This window comes from Lathamus discolor, chromosome 6 (assembly GCF_037157495.1).
Source record: "Lathamus discolor isolate bLatDis1 chromosome 6, bLatDis1.hap1, whole genome shotgun sequence".
In the NCBI taxonomy this organism is placed as follows: Eukaryota; Metazoa; Chordata; class Aves; order Psittaciformes; family Psittacidae; genus Lathamus; species Lathamus discolor.
In genome coordinates this window covers 26,557,220-26,579,479 of record NC_088889.1, presented here as the reverse complement: position 1 = coordinate 26,579,479, position 22,260 = coordinate 26,557,220, and the positions used below count along the sequence as shown (strand labels likewise).

Below are 22,260 nucleotides of genomic sequence, written 5' to 3'. Positions count from 1 at the left end.
TGATAGACATGCTGGCAAATTGTGCCATGGAAATGTGAGGCACAGTCGTGCCAGCTCTCTGCTGTGCCCTAATGACTTAGTTGAAATGCATTAGTTGCACAAACAGGTATTGCCTTCTGCTACCCCTGCAATGGCTATGGGCACCTCCAAGGAGAGCTTAAGGGGGGTGATAGCATGTTAAAGCCCTGCAGCAAATTTTGTCAGACCTTACCTGCCTGATACCAGAGCTTTCTGCCTGCTTAGTGCTTACCCTCCTCCTTGGATGCTCTTTCTGTTCTCTCTGCAAGCCCAAATGCCATCCAGTTCTCCAGGGACTGCTGACATGGGTCTTTCTCCTACTCGGACCCCCAAGAACTCTCGCCATTGTCGCCTGTCAATGCTGATTGCCTTCCAGCAGATGGCAAGCTCTCATTGGTGATGCACCTGACAGGAGCAGCGCTCCTCTTCATTGACAGCTCCTCTTTGGCGACAAGCTGTCCTGACTCCTGCAGGACATCCTGCCACAGGGTGATGCCCTGCAGTGTTGTGCAAACACCCTGCAGTATTCTGATGGCTTCATCCTGCACCCCCCAGCCCGGATGTGATCCCTGCTCTGTCAGAAAAACCCCAAGTAGGGTCAGGAAGGCTGCTCCCTGGTGCCCTGAATGCCAGCTGGGTGCTGGTACATGGTTTGCCAAATGCTGTAGAGAAACTTCAGGCCAGAAGTGGCTTTGGATAATTAGCTGTGTCTGCCATAGGCTGTAAAAGACCTGGGGGCTGCAGCTTTCTCAGACGCCACAGGAAAGGATGGTTTTCCTTATTCTGGGGAAGAGAAATGTGTTACTTCACTTCTGGAGTAAACAACCGTTACCTGCACCAAGAATTCTGCTAGAGATCATGGTTGGTAAGGCTAAAAAGTAGAGCAAGGTCTGTCTCCCCGGTGCTGTTCCCAGCTGGCTGTAGGAAAGTGTCATACCTGTAGCTATTTTTTCCTGTACCCTTTTCCTGGCTTTGGGGCAAAACAAAAGAGAACGTGGAAGTGGCTGCTGGGGTGATTTTACCCTGGGTGCCATGCAGCGCAGCCATGTGTGGGATGCCTGGAGGACAGAAGCAGAAAGGTTTCTTGGTTGACACGGATCAGCAAAGCCAGGCTGCTTGGGGAAGCTCCTACCCCTGCATCCTGCAGGCAAGAGCCTGCCCTCTGAGCTCCTCTGGCTTTCACCCTGCTCCAGATGCACATGCTTGCAGAGGGACAGGAACCATCTGGAGGCAGACAGGAGCTTGGCTTGGCAGGACTCGAGCAGCTGCCTTCACTAAAGGTGTGGGCACTGGTGGTGACACTTATTCCCAAGAGTCTGTCTTTATGAGCAGTGTCTAAGTCTTCATCCTGTTCTGACAGATGGCTGGTACAGGTTTCTGATGCAGGTTTCTTTGATCCCTTTCCCAGACCTATAAACTCTTTGCCTCCCTCTTCTGGACTTACGCCCAGGACTTTCATATATGAGTTCAGAGCGAAAACTTCCCTCCAGGATTTCTCCCAGGTTTTTTTTATGCTAACCCAAGAGCTTCATTTTATCCCATTTAGATAGGTGTTGAGGACAAGACATGAGGAAAAAGCTGCTGCTTAGGCCTCTTGAGAAGGAGGGAACCAGTTAGGGGACACGCACCCAAGAAGCCTCTGTCTTTTAGAAGGCAGCAAACCCCCTCACTGCTGGCAAGGGAGAAGGTAATGCTTTTTCACCCCAGCTAGTCTGGAGCACAGGAGACTCTCTGTTTCTGCATCTACACCTCATGTACAGACTCACCTACATCTCCAGAGGACCCCAGCTCTAGATTAGTGCCAGGACAAAAGTGGAAAAAAATCTCCACAACTTTTCATGAGAGGAATCTCATCATAACCCTTGCAGGAAGCCAAGAGAAGGTCAGAGGCATGGGATTCAATCATGCTCATTAAAACTGTAGCTCAGCCTGATATATTCTGACTGGTGGACAGCCTTTTGCTCCATCTATAGCCTCTAGAGGAGTGAGTGTACATAAGAAAGCATAAAATACTATCTTTCTTTGCTGGAGCCAGGTGTGCAGAGCAATAACCAGGATATTTCAGGCTCATCTATCCAGCCATGGTCAACTTCTAGCTACTTTCTTCACTGCACCAGCTTTAGAGCACTTTGCTAGGTGTGTGGGGCACATTTAATCACTGTTACGTTCAAAAAACCTGAGGTTTCTAGGATGTGGTGCGAGCGTGCATGTTAACCATACATGTATTTGTGCTCGGTGTGGTTATACAATGACAGCTGTAGGAGGAGGCCTTTGCTGGATTCAAGCAACATCTACTATTGAGACAACACGGTCACAAAGCAGGTCTCCACAGCACAACCCATTCTTCTAGCTCACATACTAGCAAAGGCAGTAATGTCAGACAGAAACTTCTTTCTGCTGTGTTACAAGAGAGGGATGGCATGGGACGGCATGAACAGACAGAACTGTTGTGCCATCTCTCAATTTTCCCACAAATTGCAAGATCTTACGTTCTCCTGGACTTAGAGACAAAAGAAGCACTTGCAGAGGAGGTGACATTTCCTCACTGAGGCAGTGGGCTTGCTCTTCTTCCCTCCTTCAGTGATACTAGTGACAAGGGGGCACCAGCAGGGTGGAGGAACTGCCCCCAGTGGGACACTGCCAGCGTCTCAGTGGGATCATTTTAAGGTTTCTCCATGTTGCTGCCCATGCCAATGCTTTGGTCTGCTCTGCAGGACAGTTGATGACATTATTTGTAATTAATCACTGCTTGTTTGCCTCGTGGTGAGGTTTGGAGGCTGCACCCAGGTTATGCTGAATCTGAAGGGGGCCCTTTCTTCTGTTTTACTCCCTGTGAGCTCAGCCCCTTGCTGTAGACTCACAGCCCCCCAGCAGCAGGTACTGCGACTCAGGGAGGCTCAGAACATGGAAATTAAAATGACATAAAGAGGTCAAAGCTAGCGAGCTCAGAAGTCTTTTTACCATGCCTCCCCTTCTCATGTGAGGTCTCTGTGTGAAATGTTCGGTGGCAAGTCCTGCCCTGCTCACCATGCCCATGCACGGGTCCGTGTGAGGTTGCAAGTGCTTTTTGTCTGTCACTGAACTGGCAGTGATGGGTGTTTTATGAAACAGAAAGTACTGATTCAAATATTCTCCCTTCAAGCCCTGAAGTGTCTCCTGGACTTGTCTTGCTCTCTCAACAGGCTTTGTGGTGGACACGGTCAAAGCCATCTGCCTCCCACTACAGTGAGCAGGTAGATTCCTCTCTGAAGGGAGTTCGCTCTCTCTATGTTAAGCACTTCTTCGTCCCTCCCAGCACCCACAACACACATGAGGTCTATTCTGAATCAGTATTTTTCCAGAACAAGCCATCTTCTGATCCTCCTCCTGCCAGCAAAGGCCCCAGATTTGCTGGGAGTGAGACAGCGCTCAGAAGCAGAACCTCCTCAAACACCGGTACTGTTTCCAACTCTCTCTTCAAAACACTTAAGTGACACCTATATTAACAAAGGAAATACGTCAGGGGAGTGACAGTGGCCAGGGGCTGCTCTAACAATGCAGCTATGGGGAAGATCATGTACCAGTGACCTAGGAATGTATCTGTCACTTTAAACATTTCCAGTCTGTACTAGTGCGAAGCCTTCCCTCCTTTAGAGTCAGCCTGTATGGATAGGCTAACCCTGGTAGCAGTTTGTTTAGTTCCAATACTGAACTTCTGCCTCTCATCCTTCCCTTTCAGCTCTATGCCCTCCCTCTTTCAGCAATGCTGCTTTCCACACCTCTCATTCTCTGGCAACATCACCACACTGATGTCTCATGGTCCGGCTGTCTTTCTCCTCTTTGGTCCACCTGTAGGATTTGCTTCTGCTCTAAAGTGCCCCCGCACTGAGCTCCAGTTGAGTGTCTTGCACTCTTTAACCCATGCCACTGTCCTCACTGGACTGGTGTGGGAGAAATTGTTCCTCTGGTACAGACCTATTGTAATTATATTAAAGAACTGCTTCCTCCTTTTCAAATGGACTTTATTTGATTAAGCCTCACTCTCGGTGTAGTTCCTCAGAAGATCACAGCACTGTTAGCTACGAGCAGGCACTGGAGCATCTCCAGTACCTGAGGCACCAGCAGCATCCAGTAAGAGTTTATGCTGGATCCACCCTGAGGATTCTTGCAGGGGATACTGGTGCCAAGCACTAGGGAAGACTCCAGTTCTGTGGGGTCTTTAAGCTTGTCTGGTAAGGGTTGATCCTTGTCTTGCTTATCCTCACCTTCCATCTCTTCCCTTATTACCTCCTCTCCCCTCTTTTGTTTGTGCAATGCCTCCAAGGAACTAAAGGACATTCAAATGACCATGTACTCCTCTGGTACATCCTTGCTGCAGCATTTTTCCATGTTTCCCATTTAAGGCATCAGCTCTAAAGGTGAGGCCACCTCTTGAGCCATTGTCTGCAAGAAGCTTTGCACAGCAGAGCCATGATATTGGCAGGAATCCTCAAGTGCTACTATAAAGCAAATAAATAATCAACCATTATTATTTGTATGTATCTGTGAGTCTTCTCTAATAGATCTGGTATTATTACAGTGCTCAGGACAGGCTAAATTAGATAATACTATGCTCAGCTGGCATCTATTCCCTTGGAAACACAGGTAAAAATGCATTTAATAGCTCTTTGGTGACAATGAATATTAATTATGACACAGATGTATACTTGATTTGAAAATAAGGATGGTAATTAAAGAGCTATTAAGGTTAAAAAGCAACAAAGGAAATTCAGCTCCTGAAAGAGCCATGCTGGGATCATGCCTCTAACCTGTATGTGTGTGGATGAGTACAGGCAGTGAGATTTCCTTCTTTATTTTACGCACTGGCAGACTGCGGGTTCTGGAACAGACTGTGGCCAACTCTGTTCCTGGAAATGTCCTGGTGAATCCAGAGTTCATTTTTCCTGCTGCCTTACAGAGCAACTGTGCCCTGCTGCAGTGCTCCTGGTTGTACCCTGTCCTACAGGCTGCTCCAGTGAAACTGAACCAACAGGAAGTGGAGAGGGAACTTTCTGAAGGCTTTTGGGAAGGAAGCTATTTATAAGTGATCACTTGTGTTCATTGTTTCTATTAAAATGGTCTTGGGGAGTCACCGGTTGTGATAACTGCCTTGCTGTAGTCTCTGTAAATCTCTATCCCATGGGCCATGAGATTAAAGTCAAGTTTCTTAGGGAGGTTTCACAGAGGCTGCTTTCCAGGGGTGGCTTGAGCAAGCAACCTGAGCAGTGTGCTTTGTGTTGTGAGTCAGGAGAGAGACAACAGCACTGCTGTACCTTGAGGGAGCCAAGGAGGAGCAGACATGCCCCAGGGCAGCGCCAATACTGCAGGTCTGAGTGGTCCCACTGCCTGGTCACGGCTACAACCACCCCTGTGTAATCTCCCTCACCACAACCGCTGGTCTCCTGGTGCAGGCAGGAGTGCTGTCATGAGGAGGCTACCTCACCAGGCTGAATGTCACCCTGCTCCCTCCGGGGAGGGTCCCTTAGGCCAGTTGTGCCATAAAAGATTATAGCAGATACTGAAGCAAAGCAGGCAGAGAGGCAGACCGTTGTTTAGTTTCTAACCCAGTAGTGCAGATGTAAATAAAAAAGTGAATCAAGCCGCTGGGCTGGTGTTTCAGGCCACTCGGTGAGAAGAGCTGGCGGCATACTGCCTACATCAGAAGCAGATAAAGTGCACCTGCCTTTGGCCTAAGCTAACCCAACCGCGCTTCTGCACAGCAGCGCCCGGTGCAGTCAGGTGTACAAACGCAGGGACAGAGAGGAGGCAGCACTCCGCTCTGCTTCCTCGCAGCCATCCCGGCAGCGCTCTCCTCTGTGCAGGTGTCTGCGTGTGGCAGAAGGCAGCCCTGCGCTGCCTGTGCGGCGCCAGCCATATGGATGTCCTCACAAACAAACGATACTGCACGTTCTCTCTGCATGGGCTGGTTTAGGCAGAGGGGGTTCTGGTGGCGTTTGTCCTGGAAAAGAATTACAGTTCGATGCTTTCGCCAGCGTTTTGCTGTTTCAACCTTCTAACCAGAGAGACTGCCAGCGTTTGCTTTCTTAGAAACCTAACCCGCGGCTTTTCGGAGGCAGGGGAACGCGGTATCTCAGCTTGTGCTAACTTTAACCCGTTTTCCATCCCTGGGCTGCACTCCGCAGTACCCGCAGCAGGACGGACGGATTTCACGCCCGTAAAATCCGCGGGTTTTGCCATAAACAGCCTCCGTCCGGAGGGTGCGGCAGGCGTCAGCGCGGAGGTACCGCTGCTCGCGGCGGCTTTGAATCCCACCGCGGGCCGCCTCTCCCTGGACCGCTTCGGCTCTCCGCCGCAGCTACCTCCCCTCCCCGAGGGCAGCCGGTCACCGCAGCCCCGGGGCCCCCTCGGGGAGCGGCTGCCCCCGCAGGACCGGGCCGGGCCGGGCCGGGGGTGGAGGCTTCGGGCGCGGGGAGGCTCCCAGCCGACACGCCCCTTGGGCAGCGCTCGCCTTCCCCGGTGCGCGCAGCGCGGGCGGCAGAGCGGCCGGACCCCGCTGCGGCGCAGCCCCGCTCCCCATGGCGGCGGCGGCGGCGGGGCGAGCGTGGCGGGGAGCCCGGCTGAGCGCGGCCGCGCTGCTGGCACTGACGCTGCTGGCGCTGACGCTGCTGGCGCTGACCGCCGGGCGCGGTGGTGGCGGCAGCGGTGTGGGGCACCCGGGATCCCCAACGCCGCCGCCGCCGCCGCCGCCGCCGCTGCCGCCGGGCTTGCGGGAGGAGTTGCGGCAGAGGCGGCGCGACCTGCGGCGCCTGGAGGCGGCGGCGGGCGGCGGCCAGACGGCGACGGGCGGGCTGGGCTGCGGCGACCTGAGCCTGGCCACGGGCGTCAGCGTGCTGGGATGGGGCTTCACCAAGGTGGTGGCCCGGGCGGCGCTGGCGGGCGGCGGCGCCGTGGCCCTCAAGTCGGTGCACGGGGCGGGCCGGGAGGTGCGGCAGTGCGTGCAGCGCTACGGGGCGCCGGCCGGCTGCCGCCGCCTGGCCGCCTACAAGCTGCTGAAGGAGGTGACGCTGCTGCGGCGCCTGCGGCACCCCGGCATCGTGCAGGTACGGCGGAGCTGCGCCCGCGGCACGGAAACCTGTGGGGATGGGGAGGGGGGCGGCTCGGTGCTGGGGCTCGGTCGATCCGCCCGTGTTGCCCCCCGTGTCACCGGGGGGGGGCGGGAGGAGCGGACCCACTGGCAGTGGTGTCCCTCTGACAATCGCTCTTTCCATCCCCACAGCTGCACGGCCAATGCTATGATAATAGCGGAGATCCTGAAATACGGGTCACAGCTATGCTGGAGCTGGGATCCCCCCTGGAGATGATTCAGCTTCTGCAGACCCCCTGGGAGGAGAGATTTAAAGTAAGAAAACAAGACAAAGGGAGTTTTATCAGTCGCCTTTAGACCGCAAACTGAGTAAATGCGAAGAGCCCGTGGTGACTGCTGGGCAAACGGGGTTGTCATGCTGACACTCTGCTCCCGCAAATTGTCCTTAGGTCGGTTTGCTTTCACTCCTTTTAAAGCACATTAACATTGCCCTAGCCTGGCGTCCAGGGTTGTTGTCCTTCTCTCTAGGGCGATGTTAAAAGAGCTGCATCTTGGACGAAATGGCCACGAAATCTTTCTCAGCTGAGGGGTGGCATTTAATGCCCAGTATTACACTGTATTGCTGATTTTGCTTCGATGTTGTTCCAGTCCACAGAGGGGCTCCCATAGCGAGGCCCCTCAGCAGGATGGGTCTGACTGGGGAAAGCTGCCTTGCCACACTCCAAGCTTGCTCTTTCTGTATACCTGTCCTAGGCAGCTAGCTGAGCAGCCTGTCTCTCACCATGTGTATGTCTGATGTTCCTCATCATAGCCCTTTAGGCATTACTGTAGTACAAACACTGCTAAATTGCTTTCCTCCTGCTGTAGGATTGCATCCCTGTTAGTGAGATCTGCCTTGTATCCTAACCATCCTCTTAAGCTCCCCAGGAACATAAATGACTTGTGACATGGCACTTATTTTGGTTATAGCTTGTATTACAGTTTGCCTCAAGGTCTCAGTTGGGGGTTCACTACTACTTGCTTGGTTCCCAGGACGAAAGAGAGCATCAGATAGAAGCATGGGTACCTTAATGTCACCAAGAAATGCTTTAGGCAAAAGAAAAACACAGCAAAAGTCCCAAAATAAAAATCCCTGCCTGCATGTGGTCCTTAATGTTGAAGAGGAGCCTTGCCATCCAAGGCAGAGGGGAGTGTGGCAACTGTGCTTGCTCAGCAGCGGGACGTGAAGCTGAGATTCCTATGATTGCTTCACTAATCAACTTAAAATAGTGTCAGAGCTTCCAGAGTCACTGCTGTTGGCCTGCAGAATTCCACTTCTGCTTACAAACTGTTTCATACTGGCTTCTACACAGCTTTCCCAGCACCTCATCTCAAATGAGTCAAAGCTCTCCTGCAGAGCTAGAGACCCGTGATGCTGGATTAGCTGTTCGTAAGGTCTGGTACAGTGGCATTAAGGCTTTAATAATCTTTTAAGTGATAAAGACATGGATTCAGGATTTACACTGGTACTGTCTAGTCCTGTGTACTAATTAGGGCATCTAAATGGATGGGATTCCCCTCTGATGAGCCACATCAGATACCAGGGATTCTGCAAGCTGTTCCAAGTGAACAAACCCTCACGCCTGCACAGATCGCTATCAGAGACAGCGAGGGGTGGCGCGGGTCTGCCTGGCACACCTCGCTGATGATAGTTAGTCTGATGCCAGGGCTCCCGATACTGACTGAAAACTGCTGCAAAAAGCTACTTGAACAAAGTGCTCTTGCACTGTGAATGTGCTCTTCTAGCTCTAGTTTGTTCAAAGATCATTTGCCGAGCTTTCTGCTGGATCAGGTATTGCCTGACCTTTCCCTGCTGCCAGAAAGATGACATAGAAGCAAAAAAGCTGGCAATAAGTACATTGCGTGCTTTGGCTAATTCTGCAGAAGCACAATTGTGTGCCCAAATTCATACTGCTGAGAGATGCAGCAAGGCATGAATCTGGTATTAATGACCATGGAGCCTCAGTCTGTATGGAGCAGCATGGGGGAAGGGAGGGGAATGTATTAATTCTATGCCGGAGTGGGAAAAACCCCTTCTGATTTCAGCTAGCAAATCAGTATAGCTCCTGAAACATGAAGGCTGCTATTGTTTTCCTCACAGCTTTCTCCTCTAGTTCCTCTAACTGCAAATGTCTCTCTTTGTATATGCATGGTTTTAAAAAACGTTGCTAAACTACTTACCAGTCAGATCCTGTGGCAATGTTGATAATAAATTTTGTAGCATACATATAATTACCTTTTAAGTACCATATGCATTTTTTGCCTTTAATTTCATTGAATGCTCCCTCCCCTTTGTTCTACATCCAATTTAATAGCCGGTTTTCATCTGTTTTTCCCATGCATATTCATCTTCTCTTTCTCAGATTTGCCTGAGTCTTGTGGAACTGCTGTTTTACTTGGCACATTCTCCCCTGGGTTCAATAGTCCTCTTGGATTTCCAGCCGAGGCAGTTTGTTATGGTGGATGGAAACCTAAAAGTGACAGACATGGATGATGCCAGCACTGAGGAACTGTCATGCAAGGAAGATAATGACTGCACACTTGACTTCCCTACAAAAAGCTTCCCCCTCAACTGCTCTGCAGTTGGGAAATGTGAAGGAATAAATGAAAAGAAGAATCTTTTCAATGCATATCGGTATGTCCAGCGAGATGGGGGGGAAGATCTGGGGTGGCTGAGCTCACACACTGCCGTGTAGCCTCTGGCATCTTGTGTTTCTTCCATGCAGTGATTCCCCTTCACCTCTGTCAAAGGGTAGTTGAGGATCGCTTTGAAGCAAGTCTATTTTCCTTATAAGGCAGGAAAACAGGGTAGTTGTTGTCTGGTGAGAAAGAAGGCATCTTTCTTCTGCTGCTCCCTTTCCCAACGCCCTCTAGAAACCTACCCCAAAGGTTGCACCTGTGAATTTATTGTTTGCCAAACAAGCTCTGGCACTTGACTTCCGCGGGCTGTGTTTGCTGGAAGGAGTGCAGTGCCGGCTGCCTGCCACAGCCTGCCAGATTTGAGTCCCCTTTGCTGGGACCAAGCAGGCTAACTCTTCCTTTAACTCCAAGTCTCCCTGTGGAGACTGTGGGAACCTGTGGCAGAGCAGTGAAACAGGAAAAGGGCAAGGGGCTGAGACTGCTATGGCACTTCTTATAGGCCACCAGCTGAAAGTGTGAGGACTTCACTCACCATTGGCATGTCGAGTATGGGGGAAGCCTTTGCAGCTGGATATTTACATAGAAGGACTTATGGAGCCTGAATTTGTAGGATCCAGTGTTAAAGGGCAAATCCCTGCATAGATTATTGCAGCCTTGCAGTAGCGAGCTTGTCTCTTTTGGAACAGGAGTTTTCTGGAAGGTTGAAGGAATGAGTTGTCCTGCTTTTCCAGGGACAATAAGAATGCCAAACATTTTCAGGGCAAGGGAAAGGTCTTTCATGAGACTTCTTTTGGGGTTTTTTTTTTTTTTTTTGGTGAGAAATTCACTGCTTAGTGTACAAAATGGGCCCTGAGAATGAGGGAAAGCTCCATTGCATGTGCCTTTGCAAGGCTTTTCATGCAGTGCTTGCCAGCATGCCCGTGCTGCAAGGACCAAGCTTTCAGCCCAACTCACAGGAGCGGTCTGTGAGATACCAATGAAGGGCTCAAGCATAGCTCAATAAACAAGTAGAATTACTAGTTGCATATGGATGATGGAGTCACAGGAAAATGTAGGCAACTTAATTACCATGGAAATGAAGCGACTGTATTCTCATCAGTATGTGGGCTTTTTGCAGGTATTTTTTCACCTATCTTTTGCCACACTCTGCACCATCAGCTTTGCGGCCCTTCTTGAGCGATATTCTGAATGCAACAGGTACCAGCTAATATTCATAAACTTCTTTATTAGAACTGTCTAAATGTTATTTTTGGAATTGCTCATCTTGTCATCTTTTTCTTTAAATGTAGGTGATTTACGATATGGAATAAATGAAACGCTGAAAGCTTTTGAAAAGGTTTTACATCTCTACAAGTCTGGGCTCTACCTGCAGAAAAGACCTCTGCTTTTAAAAGGTACATGATTTTGAATGCTTTAAGTAACGTGACTGCTGAGGGAGTGAGGAACTTGGTAACTGGTCAAATTCTGATCTCCCATACGTTCAGGCAGGGTGTAGTCACTGGGAAAAGCACCAAAAGTATCTTTTTTTTGAGCAACCTTTTGTTGTTTTTTTCATGGGAGCTCTGCATGATTGCACTGCTTTGCAAAGTAAATGCAGTGCAGGCAATCTGGCCTCCATATGGAGATACGCTTGCACTGCTTCTAAATACTCTTCTCATAATGCGCACCAGTGTTTCAAGTGAATATATTTGGGATTGCTTAAGCGACTAGACAAGAGTGGCAAACTGAGTGTTTCCTGTCTCTCTTCAGGGTCATCTTATCCTATGGACCAATAGGTCAGTTTTCCAGGCTGATACTGAAACTTCCCATTTCACTTGGTAGCTTCTGGCTGTTTAGCACAGGTTATTGTGGGAATGTACAGTTGGGGGGGGGGGTGACAACACTGAGATGAATGTGGCAGAGGAGCTGGGGCATTGGTGCTCATAGATAAGCTAAGGAAGTGTGGGCTTGACGATCAAGTAGTGAGGTGGATCGAGAACTGGTTGAAAGGAAGAAGGCAGAGAGTTGTGGTCAATGGCGCAGAATCTAGCTGGAGGTCTGTGACTAGTGGAGTTCCCCAGGGGTCGGTGCTGGGACCGGTGCTGTTTAATATTTTCATCAATGACCTGGATGAGGGAACTGAGTGCACCCTCAGCAAGTTTGCTGATGACACAAAACTGGGAGGAGTGGCTGACACACCAGAGGACTGTGCTGCCATTCAGCGAGACCTGGACAGGCTGGAGAGTTGGGCGGGGAGAAACTTGATGAAATTTAACAAGGGCAAGTGTAGAGTCTTGCATCTGGGGAAGAACAACCCCATGTACCAGTACAGGTTGGGGGTTGACCTGCTGGAAAGTAGTGAAGGGGAAAGGGACCTGGGGGTCCTGGTGGATAGGAGGATGACCATGAGCCAGCAATGTGCTCTTGTGGCCAAGAAGGCAAATGGCATCTTAGGGTGCATTAGAAAGGGAGTGGTTAGTAGGTCAAGAGAGGTTCTCCTCCCCCTCTACTCAGCCTTGGTGAGGCCGCATCTGGAATATTGTGTCCAGTTCTGGGCCCCTCAATTCAAGAAGGACAGGGAATTGCTTGAAGGAGTCCAGCGCAGAGCCACAAAGATGATTAAGGGAGTGGAACATCTCCCTTATGAGGAGAGGCTGAGGGAGCTGGGTCTCTTTAGCTTGGAGAAGAGGAGACTGAGGGGTGACCTCATCAATGTTTACAAATATGTAAAGGGTAGGTGTCAGGATGATGGAGCTAGGCTTTTTTCAGTGATATCCAGTGATAGGACAAGGGGCAATGGGTGTAAACTTGAGCATAGGAAGTTCCACGTTAACATCAGGAAGAACTTCTTTACTGTAAGAGTGACAGAGCACTGGAACAGGTTGCCCAGGGGGGTTGTGGAGTCTCCTACACTGGAGATATTCAAGGCCCGCCTGGACAAGTTCCTGTGTGATGTACTGTAGGTTACCCTGCTCTTGCAGGGGGGTTGGACTAGATGATCTTTTTAGGTCCCTTCCAACCCTTGGGATTCTGTGATTCTGTGATTCTGTGATTCTGTGTGCCCTCTCAACTTCTTTTTTTCTGAAGGCCATCCTATTGGACCTGTGGGTAGATAAATGAACTTTTATGAGGAAGAGACCCATTTGGTGGTAGAAACGAGGCTAATCAAAAGGGATGCCTCAAAAGCCCAGTGGTTACTGTTACTGTGGCTTACATTTTCCTGAGCGTTCACTTGAGATGGAGTGGCACTGGTGGCCTGCAGAAGGAAATCTCTTTATGTGTGAAAGAACTGGAATTTGCACCGTTATGAACAAAGATATCCTGTCATTTGCACTGAAGGACCAGCAGCTTTAACAGAAATTACTAGTATTTTCCAGCAACACCTACCTGTTAGCTTCACGACTTGCCCAGTAGCAATGTGCCAAAACAATCACCATCCTAGGGGTGTGGGAAGGTAGGCAGAGACTCTTAGCAATCAACTAACAATAGCCTGAACAAGTCTGCTCAGGCTTGTCAGGTCTTTTGTACCCCACTGGAGCAGGAGCTGGCCTCCCTTTCCCCCAGTGAGGTTCCTAAGTCTCCCACACCTATGGGTGGGCCAGCATGTGCCCCGTGTAGCTGAGTGCTGGATCTGTGATGAGCTGGTTCAGCTGTTGGGGCTGGGGTGTAGGAGAGGCCATTGCGGTGTTGGCTTCTCTGGAGAAGAGGCACATCAGCTTTCCCCTCTCACCCACCCCTGCGGTCGCTCCCCTGCCCCTTCACCCTTGAAAGCTCTGCTCCTACTCTTACATCTGTGGAGGAACTGCTGTTGTGTGCTCCATAGCAGAACCAAAAGTCAGGATTTAGGTTCCTTTGAACTTTGCAGCTGCACCCACTCCATCTAGGTACATCAGTTCAACCTATCACTATCACATTCCTTACAGCTTCACTGAAGTGCAACACACTAAGCGTATAGTGTACCCAGCCACTGGAAATGCAGCTAAAGAGTTTCCCTAAAAACCTTCTTCCTGTTTCCAGACTACATCTCCCTAAAGGGCTTCCGAATGGTGGAAGGGGAAGACTACAAGTGCTGGCCCTCCTACAGCCATCTGGGATGTCTGCTTTCCGTTCACAGTGCTGAGGAAGCCGCCGCAATCTGTAACTCCCAATCACAGTGTCAAAGCTTTATCATTACCCAGCAGAGGACCTGGACAGGTGAGCTTGGGCAAACATGATGGGGTCCTGCCATGTGATACCCCTGCTTCCTTAGTCGTGAGTGGGGATGATGCTGCTGCCCTCCTCGTACTGCCATGAGTCTATGGGTGCATATAAAAACTGCCTTCCTTAATCTCAAGATCAGATGGCTGCTGTGGTGGGCATCCAAGGGTCCCCTGAGTATTCATAAGAAAACATGAAAGAAATTACATTCTCTTTCTGTACTTTCTTTCCTCTGCAAATTTGGCACAGGACTGCTAGGCATTATTAAACAGTTACTTATTTCACGTAGAGATAGCCTCACTTTGGTGTTGGGCTAAATGATTCCTGTGGTATGTATAGTTTGCTAAAAGCTGTGAGGTTTCTATAGCTGAAAGAAGCTATGTAAAAGAAGGTGGTTACTATTGTTATAATTAAAAGAATCACAGCTTACAAGTTATCCCCTTTATCAAAACTAAAGCCCTAAACCAATGGATTTCCAAATTGTCCGTGTAATTAGCTCTGATTATAGCTTCTTATGGTTAGCAGGTTTTCAGAATTATTATAAATTACCTCATTTAACTGACACTTCAATCACTGGCTAAATTGTTACTTACGAAGTGAAACACTAAGTGAGGTAAATGGGTGTTTTCACTCATGATGGTGCCAAAGAATCATGTCTTAGTTGGCTTACAAGACATTTAAACCCCCCCCCCCAAACACCAAAACTGCCAAAACCACAGCTTTTCCGTGGGTTCGTGTGCAATTGGCATGTGGCTAACTATTGACATAAGGACACTTATATTGATGCAATGCTCTTTGAGCCCGTTTCACACCAACAATGGATTGTGTGAGCTGTGCCCAACGCATTGCATCTGGTTTCTCACAAGGCAGCTGTTAATTGCTGTGTTCAGTGCCTGGCTGCAAGGAACCCCCTTAAAACAGCAGTGGGGATGAAGAAACAAACAGCAGCAGAAGACCCTTCCTGCTGCTGCTGGCTCGAATGCTGTTCCCAGCCATCCTGCACCATGCCTGCGGTCTGTTAATATTTCCCTTCCTGACAGTTTTCTTCCACATTTTTACAGCTCATCTTTGCAGCCAAAGGTGCCAAAAGTGTGTGGCTGAAATGCTGAGTGCCTAACTTTGCCATTTAGATTAAGAAGAGTTGTGGGAACATGCTTAGTTCCTCTTAGGGCAGCTTGGTAAAGCAAATCAAGATGTAAAAGCCTCTGGGGCCCAATTGTGTGTTGCTTGTGCACACTCAGGGAGCATCTGGAGTTTGCTGGGAGTGTGAAATACATCTCTGTCAGGGTGGAGTGGCTCTCTGTTGAGCGAGTTGTGTGTTGCTATGTCTTCTGTAACAAATAGCGTGGGTCAAGGTGAACCTATGTCCTCTATTAAACTTGGCTTTTTATTTCCTTCCCAGGACGCCCACTCGCCTCATTTCAGAGTAGCCTGACTGATTTAATACCGGATGCTAACGCTGTAGTCTATGTTAAACGATCAGCTTCCTCAGGGGAAAGACTTTAGAGACAATGAGATCACATAAAATGATCCTGGGAGGAACAAACCACTGGGGAGAATTTCATCTGCTGAAAAGAATGGCTTATTTTCTTTTGCTTTGGGATGGGATCACCCTGCCAGCCCAGATAGAGTCAGATGCTGCTGCCCCCTTGATCAAAGCTCAGATTTCTCATTGCAGCCCTGCTAGCTTCCATATTTGTTCCCACACTGCTGTTCTGCAGTCCCAGTTGTAGCCAAATGTCGCTAGACTGTGCAATCCTTCGCCTTGCTGCTTCGGTAACCAGCTTGTCAGCCAAGAAATAGAAATAGCTGCAGGGGCTCCAGCTTGGGTACGCTTAGTTAGTTCAGTCACCACTGAAAACCGACGGATAACACACCTTGGAGAAGACAATGGCTCCTTCTGCAGCTGCCGACCAGGATTTCATACCACTGCAGATGTAAAAGACTGGATCTGAGCTATGGGGCCAAGGTTGCAGGGTTGGGATCCATAACCAGAGGTTGATGATGGGAGTGGTCTTCCAAGGAGGGTCCTGATTCCATTCCTTCCAGGGCAGGGGAGGGAGGTGGTGTATAAATCAGCTTTGGAACCAAATGTCTGCATGTTTGGATGCAGGATTTGGGTTTGACCCTATGTGATTTGTAATGCCAGTACCCATGTATCAACCTTGAAGGTTTTTCTCTGTTACTTTCCATGAAAGAACAAGACATTCAAATTATTTATGTGTAAGGTGTGACTCTGTATGATAAAGAATTACTATGTTTATTCTAAGCATGCTGTGAGAAGTTTTTGTCGAAGTCTTTACTGCAACCAAATGAAGAAATGCAGTCGTTTCTCACCTTGAGCTCAGCTTGCATCATTACCCACTCCTCAGGACAATCTGTGAGTGCTCTAACCTGTGTACGAATATGCCTGAGCCCCTTGGGCACTTAGGTCCTGGGTGCTTAGGCTATGCTTGGAGACTCATGGGTGCAGAAGAAACAGTCTGGTCCCAAGAGCCTCCTGCATATGCCCTTTGCTAAAAGGGCCCATTGTAGATGTGGCCAATGAAAAAAAGGCTGGGGTTAGTCTAGTTGCAGGCTGTAGGAGATGGCAACATAACGTTCCACTCCTGAGAGTGCCTGGAAGCAGTGATCATACAGTACCTCTTCTGCTGTAGTGCAGTTGGGGAAAGCCCAAAGCACCGCTCACCTCATGCCTTGCAAGGGTGGGTCCCCCGCCTCGTGCAGCAGAGCCACGCTGCGGCCTCTGTGCAATGCCATACTGAGTTTTTCACTTACCCCTTAATTCTGGTGGAAATGACAGCTCTCGGGACATTGCCATTGACTCCTTGTAGCCTATGACGTGGCTATTTCCATGTGGACCTCTGTAGCAGCTGGGATACCCCCCAACTAAAAAATGCCTGAGTTCTTGCCTGGGGTTGTGCTGGTTTTCATGATCTGGTTCTGGGTTCCTAGTGCAGGATCTCACCTTTCAGCTTGTTAGTACTCTATTAACCCACAGCAATGCCATTGCATGTGGGCTTTCTCATGCACAACAGCGCCTGCTGCTTACACTAAAGCTTGGGGACTCTGATAGTGATATCAATTAAAGAGAATTCCTAGTTAGCACAACAAGAAGGCTCTTCTTAGTAATGGCCACATTGCTACAGGCTTTGTGATGGCAAGGCTTTTTAAATGGACAGCCACAGACCACTCTGTCCATTACAGTGGGTCCTGTGGAAGTTGAAGGAAAGCTCCTGCCAGGGGTCCGCTATTGTTTTAACTGTGAACCCACTGAGCAGAGCTTCAGGCATCTGCTGTGTGGTGCTTTACATTAGCAAGAGGTAATGAGTGTTGGTCCATATCTCTCAGGCTCCTGAGATACAAATCAGAAGTACATTCCCCAGAGCAAGGGCAAGGGCCAGCCTGAGGTAATTTCAGAGAGGAAGAAACAGGGAGAGAATACAAAAGTTGAAGTGATTCCAGTTTGTGTTAGAACAATCTTCCCATCCTAAAAATATCTCCTGGTAAAAAAACTTGATGTGTGTATTTTAGCTCTGTGATGCTCCTTTCACACTGCAGAATTTTCCATCAAGTTTCCATTGTATGATTGCCTGTCAGGCCGTAAGGTTCAGCCCCTCGGCACATGGGGCAGGGTATGTCACTGTCACTTGTCTTAACGCAGGTTCCAGCTTCAAACATGCAGTTAGTGCCTGGAAGTAGAGGCCCTGTCATCCTGCCCTAAAAGGTCTGAGGACTCAATGCTTAGCAAATAATAAATAAATAAATATAAAAAAAGGAAAGCCAGGCTTCAAGGAATCCCAATGCTCTATCTGATGTTGCCATTGCAAGTGGCTTTTGGAGGGCATTTAGACCACTTCCTGCAAACAAGTAGGTGCATTCTTAGGACCTGGACCCCTATGAGCACATTCATCATGCTAGCTGTCGTGGTTTAAACTCAGTCAGCCACGCAGCCGCTCTCTCACTCCCCCGCTTCCTTCCCCTCCCCTGCTCTCAGAGGGATGGGGAGGAGAATTGAAAGAATGTAACTCCCATGGGTTGAGATGAAAACAGTCCTGTAACTAAGGTGTAACACAAACCACTGCTGCTACCACCAATGATAATGATAATGGAAATAACAAGGGAAGAGAATACAACCGCTCATCACCTGCTGACTTATACCCAGCCCGACTGAGCAATGATCTAACCCTTCCGGGTAACTGCCCCCAGTTCTACATCCTGGGCATGACGTGCTGTGCTATGGAATACCTCTTTGGCTAGTTTGGGTCAGGTGTCCTGGCTCTGCTTCCTCCCGGATTCCCCTCCTCCCTGGCAGAGCATGAGGCTCACAAAGTCCTTGGTCAGAGTAAACATTACCGAGCAACAACTAAAAACATCGGTGTTATCAGCGCTGTTCCTAGGCCGAAAATCAAAACCACAGCACTGCACCAGCTACTAAGAAGGAGAAAAATGACTGCTACTGCTGAACCCAGGATACTAGCACAGACAAAGAGCTAAGGCACAGGCATACATTTATGTCCAGTTCTGTTCATGTGCTAGAGACTTAGAAGATGCTGCAAATACGCTGGTAAAAGCGTATGCACCATTCTCATTGTACCTCTGCCAACTCCCCACAGCACGTAGCACCTGGTGGGCATACCAGTTTCAGTGGGTTGGAGTGACATCCCAGTGCAGCCCAATGGTGCCCAGAGAACGCTGGGTGAAGGAAAATGTTTTATCACCCCGCCACATCTAGAGCTATAGTTTGACATGCGTTTGAGGAAACACAGTCACTGGAAAAAGTGGTTCCCACCCTGCTTTTCCCACTTTCTTGCTGTTATCATCTGCTAAGAAACCTTTTCCAATGGCTGTGCCACTTTGAAAGCATATAGAATAAGTTCTCTGCCAGCCTGCAGTGAGCAGCTTGTGACCACCAAGCTCCTGCACCTGGACTGTGTGGAGCACTCAGGGTGCTCACAGCCCAAAGCGGAGGCTACAGGAGCAAGCATCTTCTCTACAGACTGTGGGCCCATGTGGTTGGTTTGTAGTGTGCTATCTTTATGTCTCATCTCACTCGGTCAGTCTTTATTCATTCTATCCTTTTATTAAATTCTAACTGCCTCAAGCAACTTCAGACTTTCAATGCCAGTGAAATTTTCAGTGCATGCCTAAAAACTGTATTTCAGTAACTATGGTTTGTATGGAACTCAGATACAAAGATTTGCTGCCCTTAAATAGCTCCCAGTTGCTGGAGTCAATTTGTCTCTGCTATCGCTGATCAGTATTCGAGACACCATTGTGGAATATGTAACGGAGGAAAATGCTTAGAAGGAAACAGTGGGGGATCAATTGCAATGGAAACCATGTGTGCTGGAGGAATAATATTTATCTAAATGTGTCTATCACTTCTTCCCAAAGGATGCTGCCATTAGGAGAGAATAGATATGAAAATGTTGTCTCCATAGATAAAAGTTAGGAATATCATTATTTAAAACACAAACTTTAATATTCTTAATTAATTCCATGTTGTAAAAACAGAGATAAAGCCATATCCAGGAAGAATAATACCATGTACTCCAAAGATATAAACCACAATTTAATAAATAGCAACAGATGCCGCATGACTCATGTTCAGTATGTTTGCGCAAGCTTTAACATAACTGGTGACTTCATGACAGATTGAGAGGCAGAGCAAGGACAGACCCTGGTAAAGAAAAAGCAACTCCTGGAGCATCACACGAGGTTGAAATAACAGTGAAAGTCACATCAGTATTCTTACGTGACATTCTGCAAACTTTGGTGATCAGCACTCAAATAGATGAACTTTCAAGTCAGGTTTGGGAAAAAACAAGAGTTTATTACAGGTAGCTGCAGGCCCAAATCACACATGTGCATTAACATTAATTTCTCTAAGGTCTCCTATAAATTCATGTACCAAGCACTGATCCTTGTGGGTAGAAGTCAGAGCACTTTGGTCCTATTGGGTTGAAAGATCTGGTTTGGGGTCCAGTTTGAGGAATTAGTGAAGTGTAACTCCAGCATCGAGAATAGCCCATGGTTACGGCTTGGTAGGACTTCAGAGTGAATCTTCTCCCCTAACTATAGCACTTGCAGCAATCTTTCTCCTTGGTTCCACTGTCCCAGTTTACCAAAGTGCCACCAATAACAGTGTGGAGATAGTAATGGTGAAGGAAAACTCATGGAAGAGAATTTTGTATGAGAAAGAACCATGAGCCCCTCTGCCTCGTCAGTAGCATGTGCTTAGTCCAGGATGGTGGATTTGTCCTGAACGGTAGTTCTTGGTTAATGGGAAAATGTTTCAGAGTACATGAAACAAATCTGAGTGCACCAAGGAGGGGTGATAGCCAGAGGGAATGTCTGCCAGACACCTCTGCTTGAAATCGACCTCCTGGCTTTGTGTGAGGGCTCCAAACAAGGGCTTGTGCTTTGGAGCAGCCCTCCTGGCTGGCCAACCCAGATGGCAAAAGCACGGGGTTTACTGGTAGGGGAAACTCCTCAACGTAGCTGTGGAGGAGATGGAGATGCTGATGGCTTTTTAAGAAATATCTGATTGGCCTTTCTGGGCACCAAATTATGTCCCTGCACTGCACTCACTACCACAACTGCCCTATCCCAAGTACCACAACCACTTCTTCCCCACCCCTAAATCTATACCTGAGGCTGCACTCAGGTCTCTCCCTCCCATCATTTACTCACCTCCCACTCCCCATGTGCTATCCCAGCCCACACACTTCTTAATTCATAGACCTGCACCCTCAACATTCACGCATGGCCCCACAGCCTCTCACCTTCACAGCCAACACACAGGCACTGGTATGGGTGGGGAGCCCTTGTTTCTATACTGTCAGAAGCAAAATAGTCCTACATGTAGCAGGAGGCCACATCTGAAAGGTGTAACCACAAGATCAGCCTGCCTTTGATTTGTTACCTTTCTCTTCATTTACCATCGATGATTTTTAGATTAACAAGTACTAAATACAATGTAGTAATAGCCTCCTGCGAACAACCAGGGTTAAAGCCATGCATTAAAACTGCAATGCTTAGACTGCATTGTGTTATTCACATGGTGCATCACACCTTCCAAATACAAGCCTAGGCAAGGCTTAAGAAAATGCATATTCCTACATTATGTTACATTTACCAGTATTCATCCCCAAACCCCATCAAAATGAATGGGAGTCTCTCGTGGACTTTGTGGCTGAAACCTTTAGCCCTACTCATGGTACTAAGATGCTAAGTAGAAAATGAAGTAAAACGTCAGTGTCTCCTAAACTTACAAAATAAACACTCAAATTTCCAGATTCTGTATCTGTAAGTTATATTTCCCACATAATGTCTTTAGCAAGTGAATTGTTTTTCTTTTCTGGGAAAAGCCCTGCTGCAAATTCCCTCACTACTTCAGATGACAGATCAGAGAGTTCAGGCTTAGATTGAAAGCTTGATAATGGAACCTGGGGACACAAGTTAATCATCACATTGGGGAGCTAGAGAGGCACTTTATGAATATCTTGAGGACACTGGGGTGCAAAGGAAATTCTCTGAGACCTTACATGGAAGGAAGAAGCATGTCAGCATTGCTGCTGTGTCTCATCTGGTGCTGTTCCTCATTCACTTGGAGAGGGAGTCGTGAACTCCCACTCCTAATTAATCTCACCCTTGTTTGTTTCTTTTGATTCTTTAAACACACAAGAAACAATTCACAGTCCCTCCCAGTGAAGTTAATGCCATGGTCCGCATTTTTCAGAGCTTGACTATTTCACTTCGTGTAGCAAAACTACTGTTGCAAGACTATGTCATGTTACATGACATTACCTCTGAAACAAAGAAATTGCACTAGCCTAAATTCACTTGTACTATAAAGAAGCGTTGAACCCCAAAGTTTTGCTGGCACAGCTAAAGGCCTGTTCAAGAAGTGCTCTAGAAATTGTCTAATCATCTCAATTGGCTTGCTCATTTTCTTGCTGTACGGTAAGAACAATTAAAGCCTCTACAAAGACCCTTCTAAACCAGCAAAATATTCTTCAGTTCACCCAGGGAATGTTAGGTAGAATAACTAACTTTTCATTGAAAAAAATAAAGTGTTTTAAGAACTGTATCTAATTAAATAGTTTTTAACTGAATGCTTCATCTTTGAAAGAACTCAGCGACATGTTATTTTAACAGTGCTTCCTCCATCTTACAAAGATAACACAGAAGCATAAGGATTAGTCTCTCATCCTCACCTTGCTGTTTTCCTCCTGATAGCAGCTGCCATTCAGTGCTAATGGAAAAGCCCACATGAACAGGCTGGGTGATGCTGCCAGGGAGAGGGAGGATGGACTGCA

General features: G+C 48.3%; 1 protein-coding gene across 1 annotated transcript; it reads left to right on the top strand.

Moving 5' to 3' along the window:
* Positions 1-6,529: 6,529 nt before the first annotated feature.
* Positions 6,530-16,205, top strand: LOC136016758 (extracellular tyrosine-protein kinase PKDCC-like). Its single transcript, XM_065684402.1, has 7 exons — positions 6,530-7,097; positions 7,274-7,396; positions 9,484-9,755; positions 10,878-10,957; positions 11,050-11,154; positions 13,757-13,933; positions 15,339-16,205. The coding sequence occupies exons 1-7, from the start codon at positions 6,573-6,575 to the stop codon at positions 15,440-15,442; spliced, it is 1,386 nt and encodes a 461-aa protein (XP_065540474.1). The 5' UTR covers positions 6,530-6,572; the 3' UTR covers positions 15,443-16,205.
* Positions 16,206-22,260: the final 6,055 nt, after the last annotated feature.

What these genes read in the sequence shown, in the direction of transcription:
- LOC136016758 (XM_065684402.1), top strand. Translation starts at nt 6,573, where the DNA reads ATGGCGGCGGCGGCGGCGGGGCGAGCGTGGCGGGGAGCCCGGCTGAGC. An exon ending in AAGACCTCTGCTTTTAAAAG is followed by an intron (nt 11,155 to 13,756) that starts GTACATGATTTT and finishes TCCTGTTTCCAG; the next exon opens with ACTACATCTCCCTAAAGGGC. An exon ending in CCAGCAGAGGACCTGGACAG is followed by an intron (nt 13,934 to 15,338) that starts GTGAGCTTGGGC and finishes TTTCCTTCCCAG; the next exon opens with GACGCCCACTCGCCTCATTT.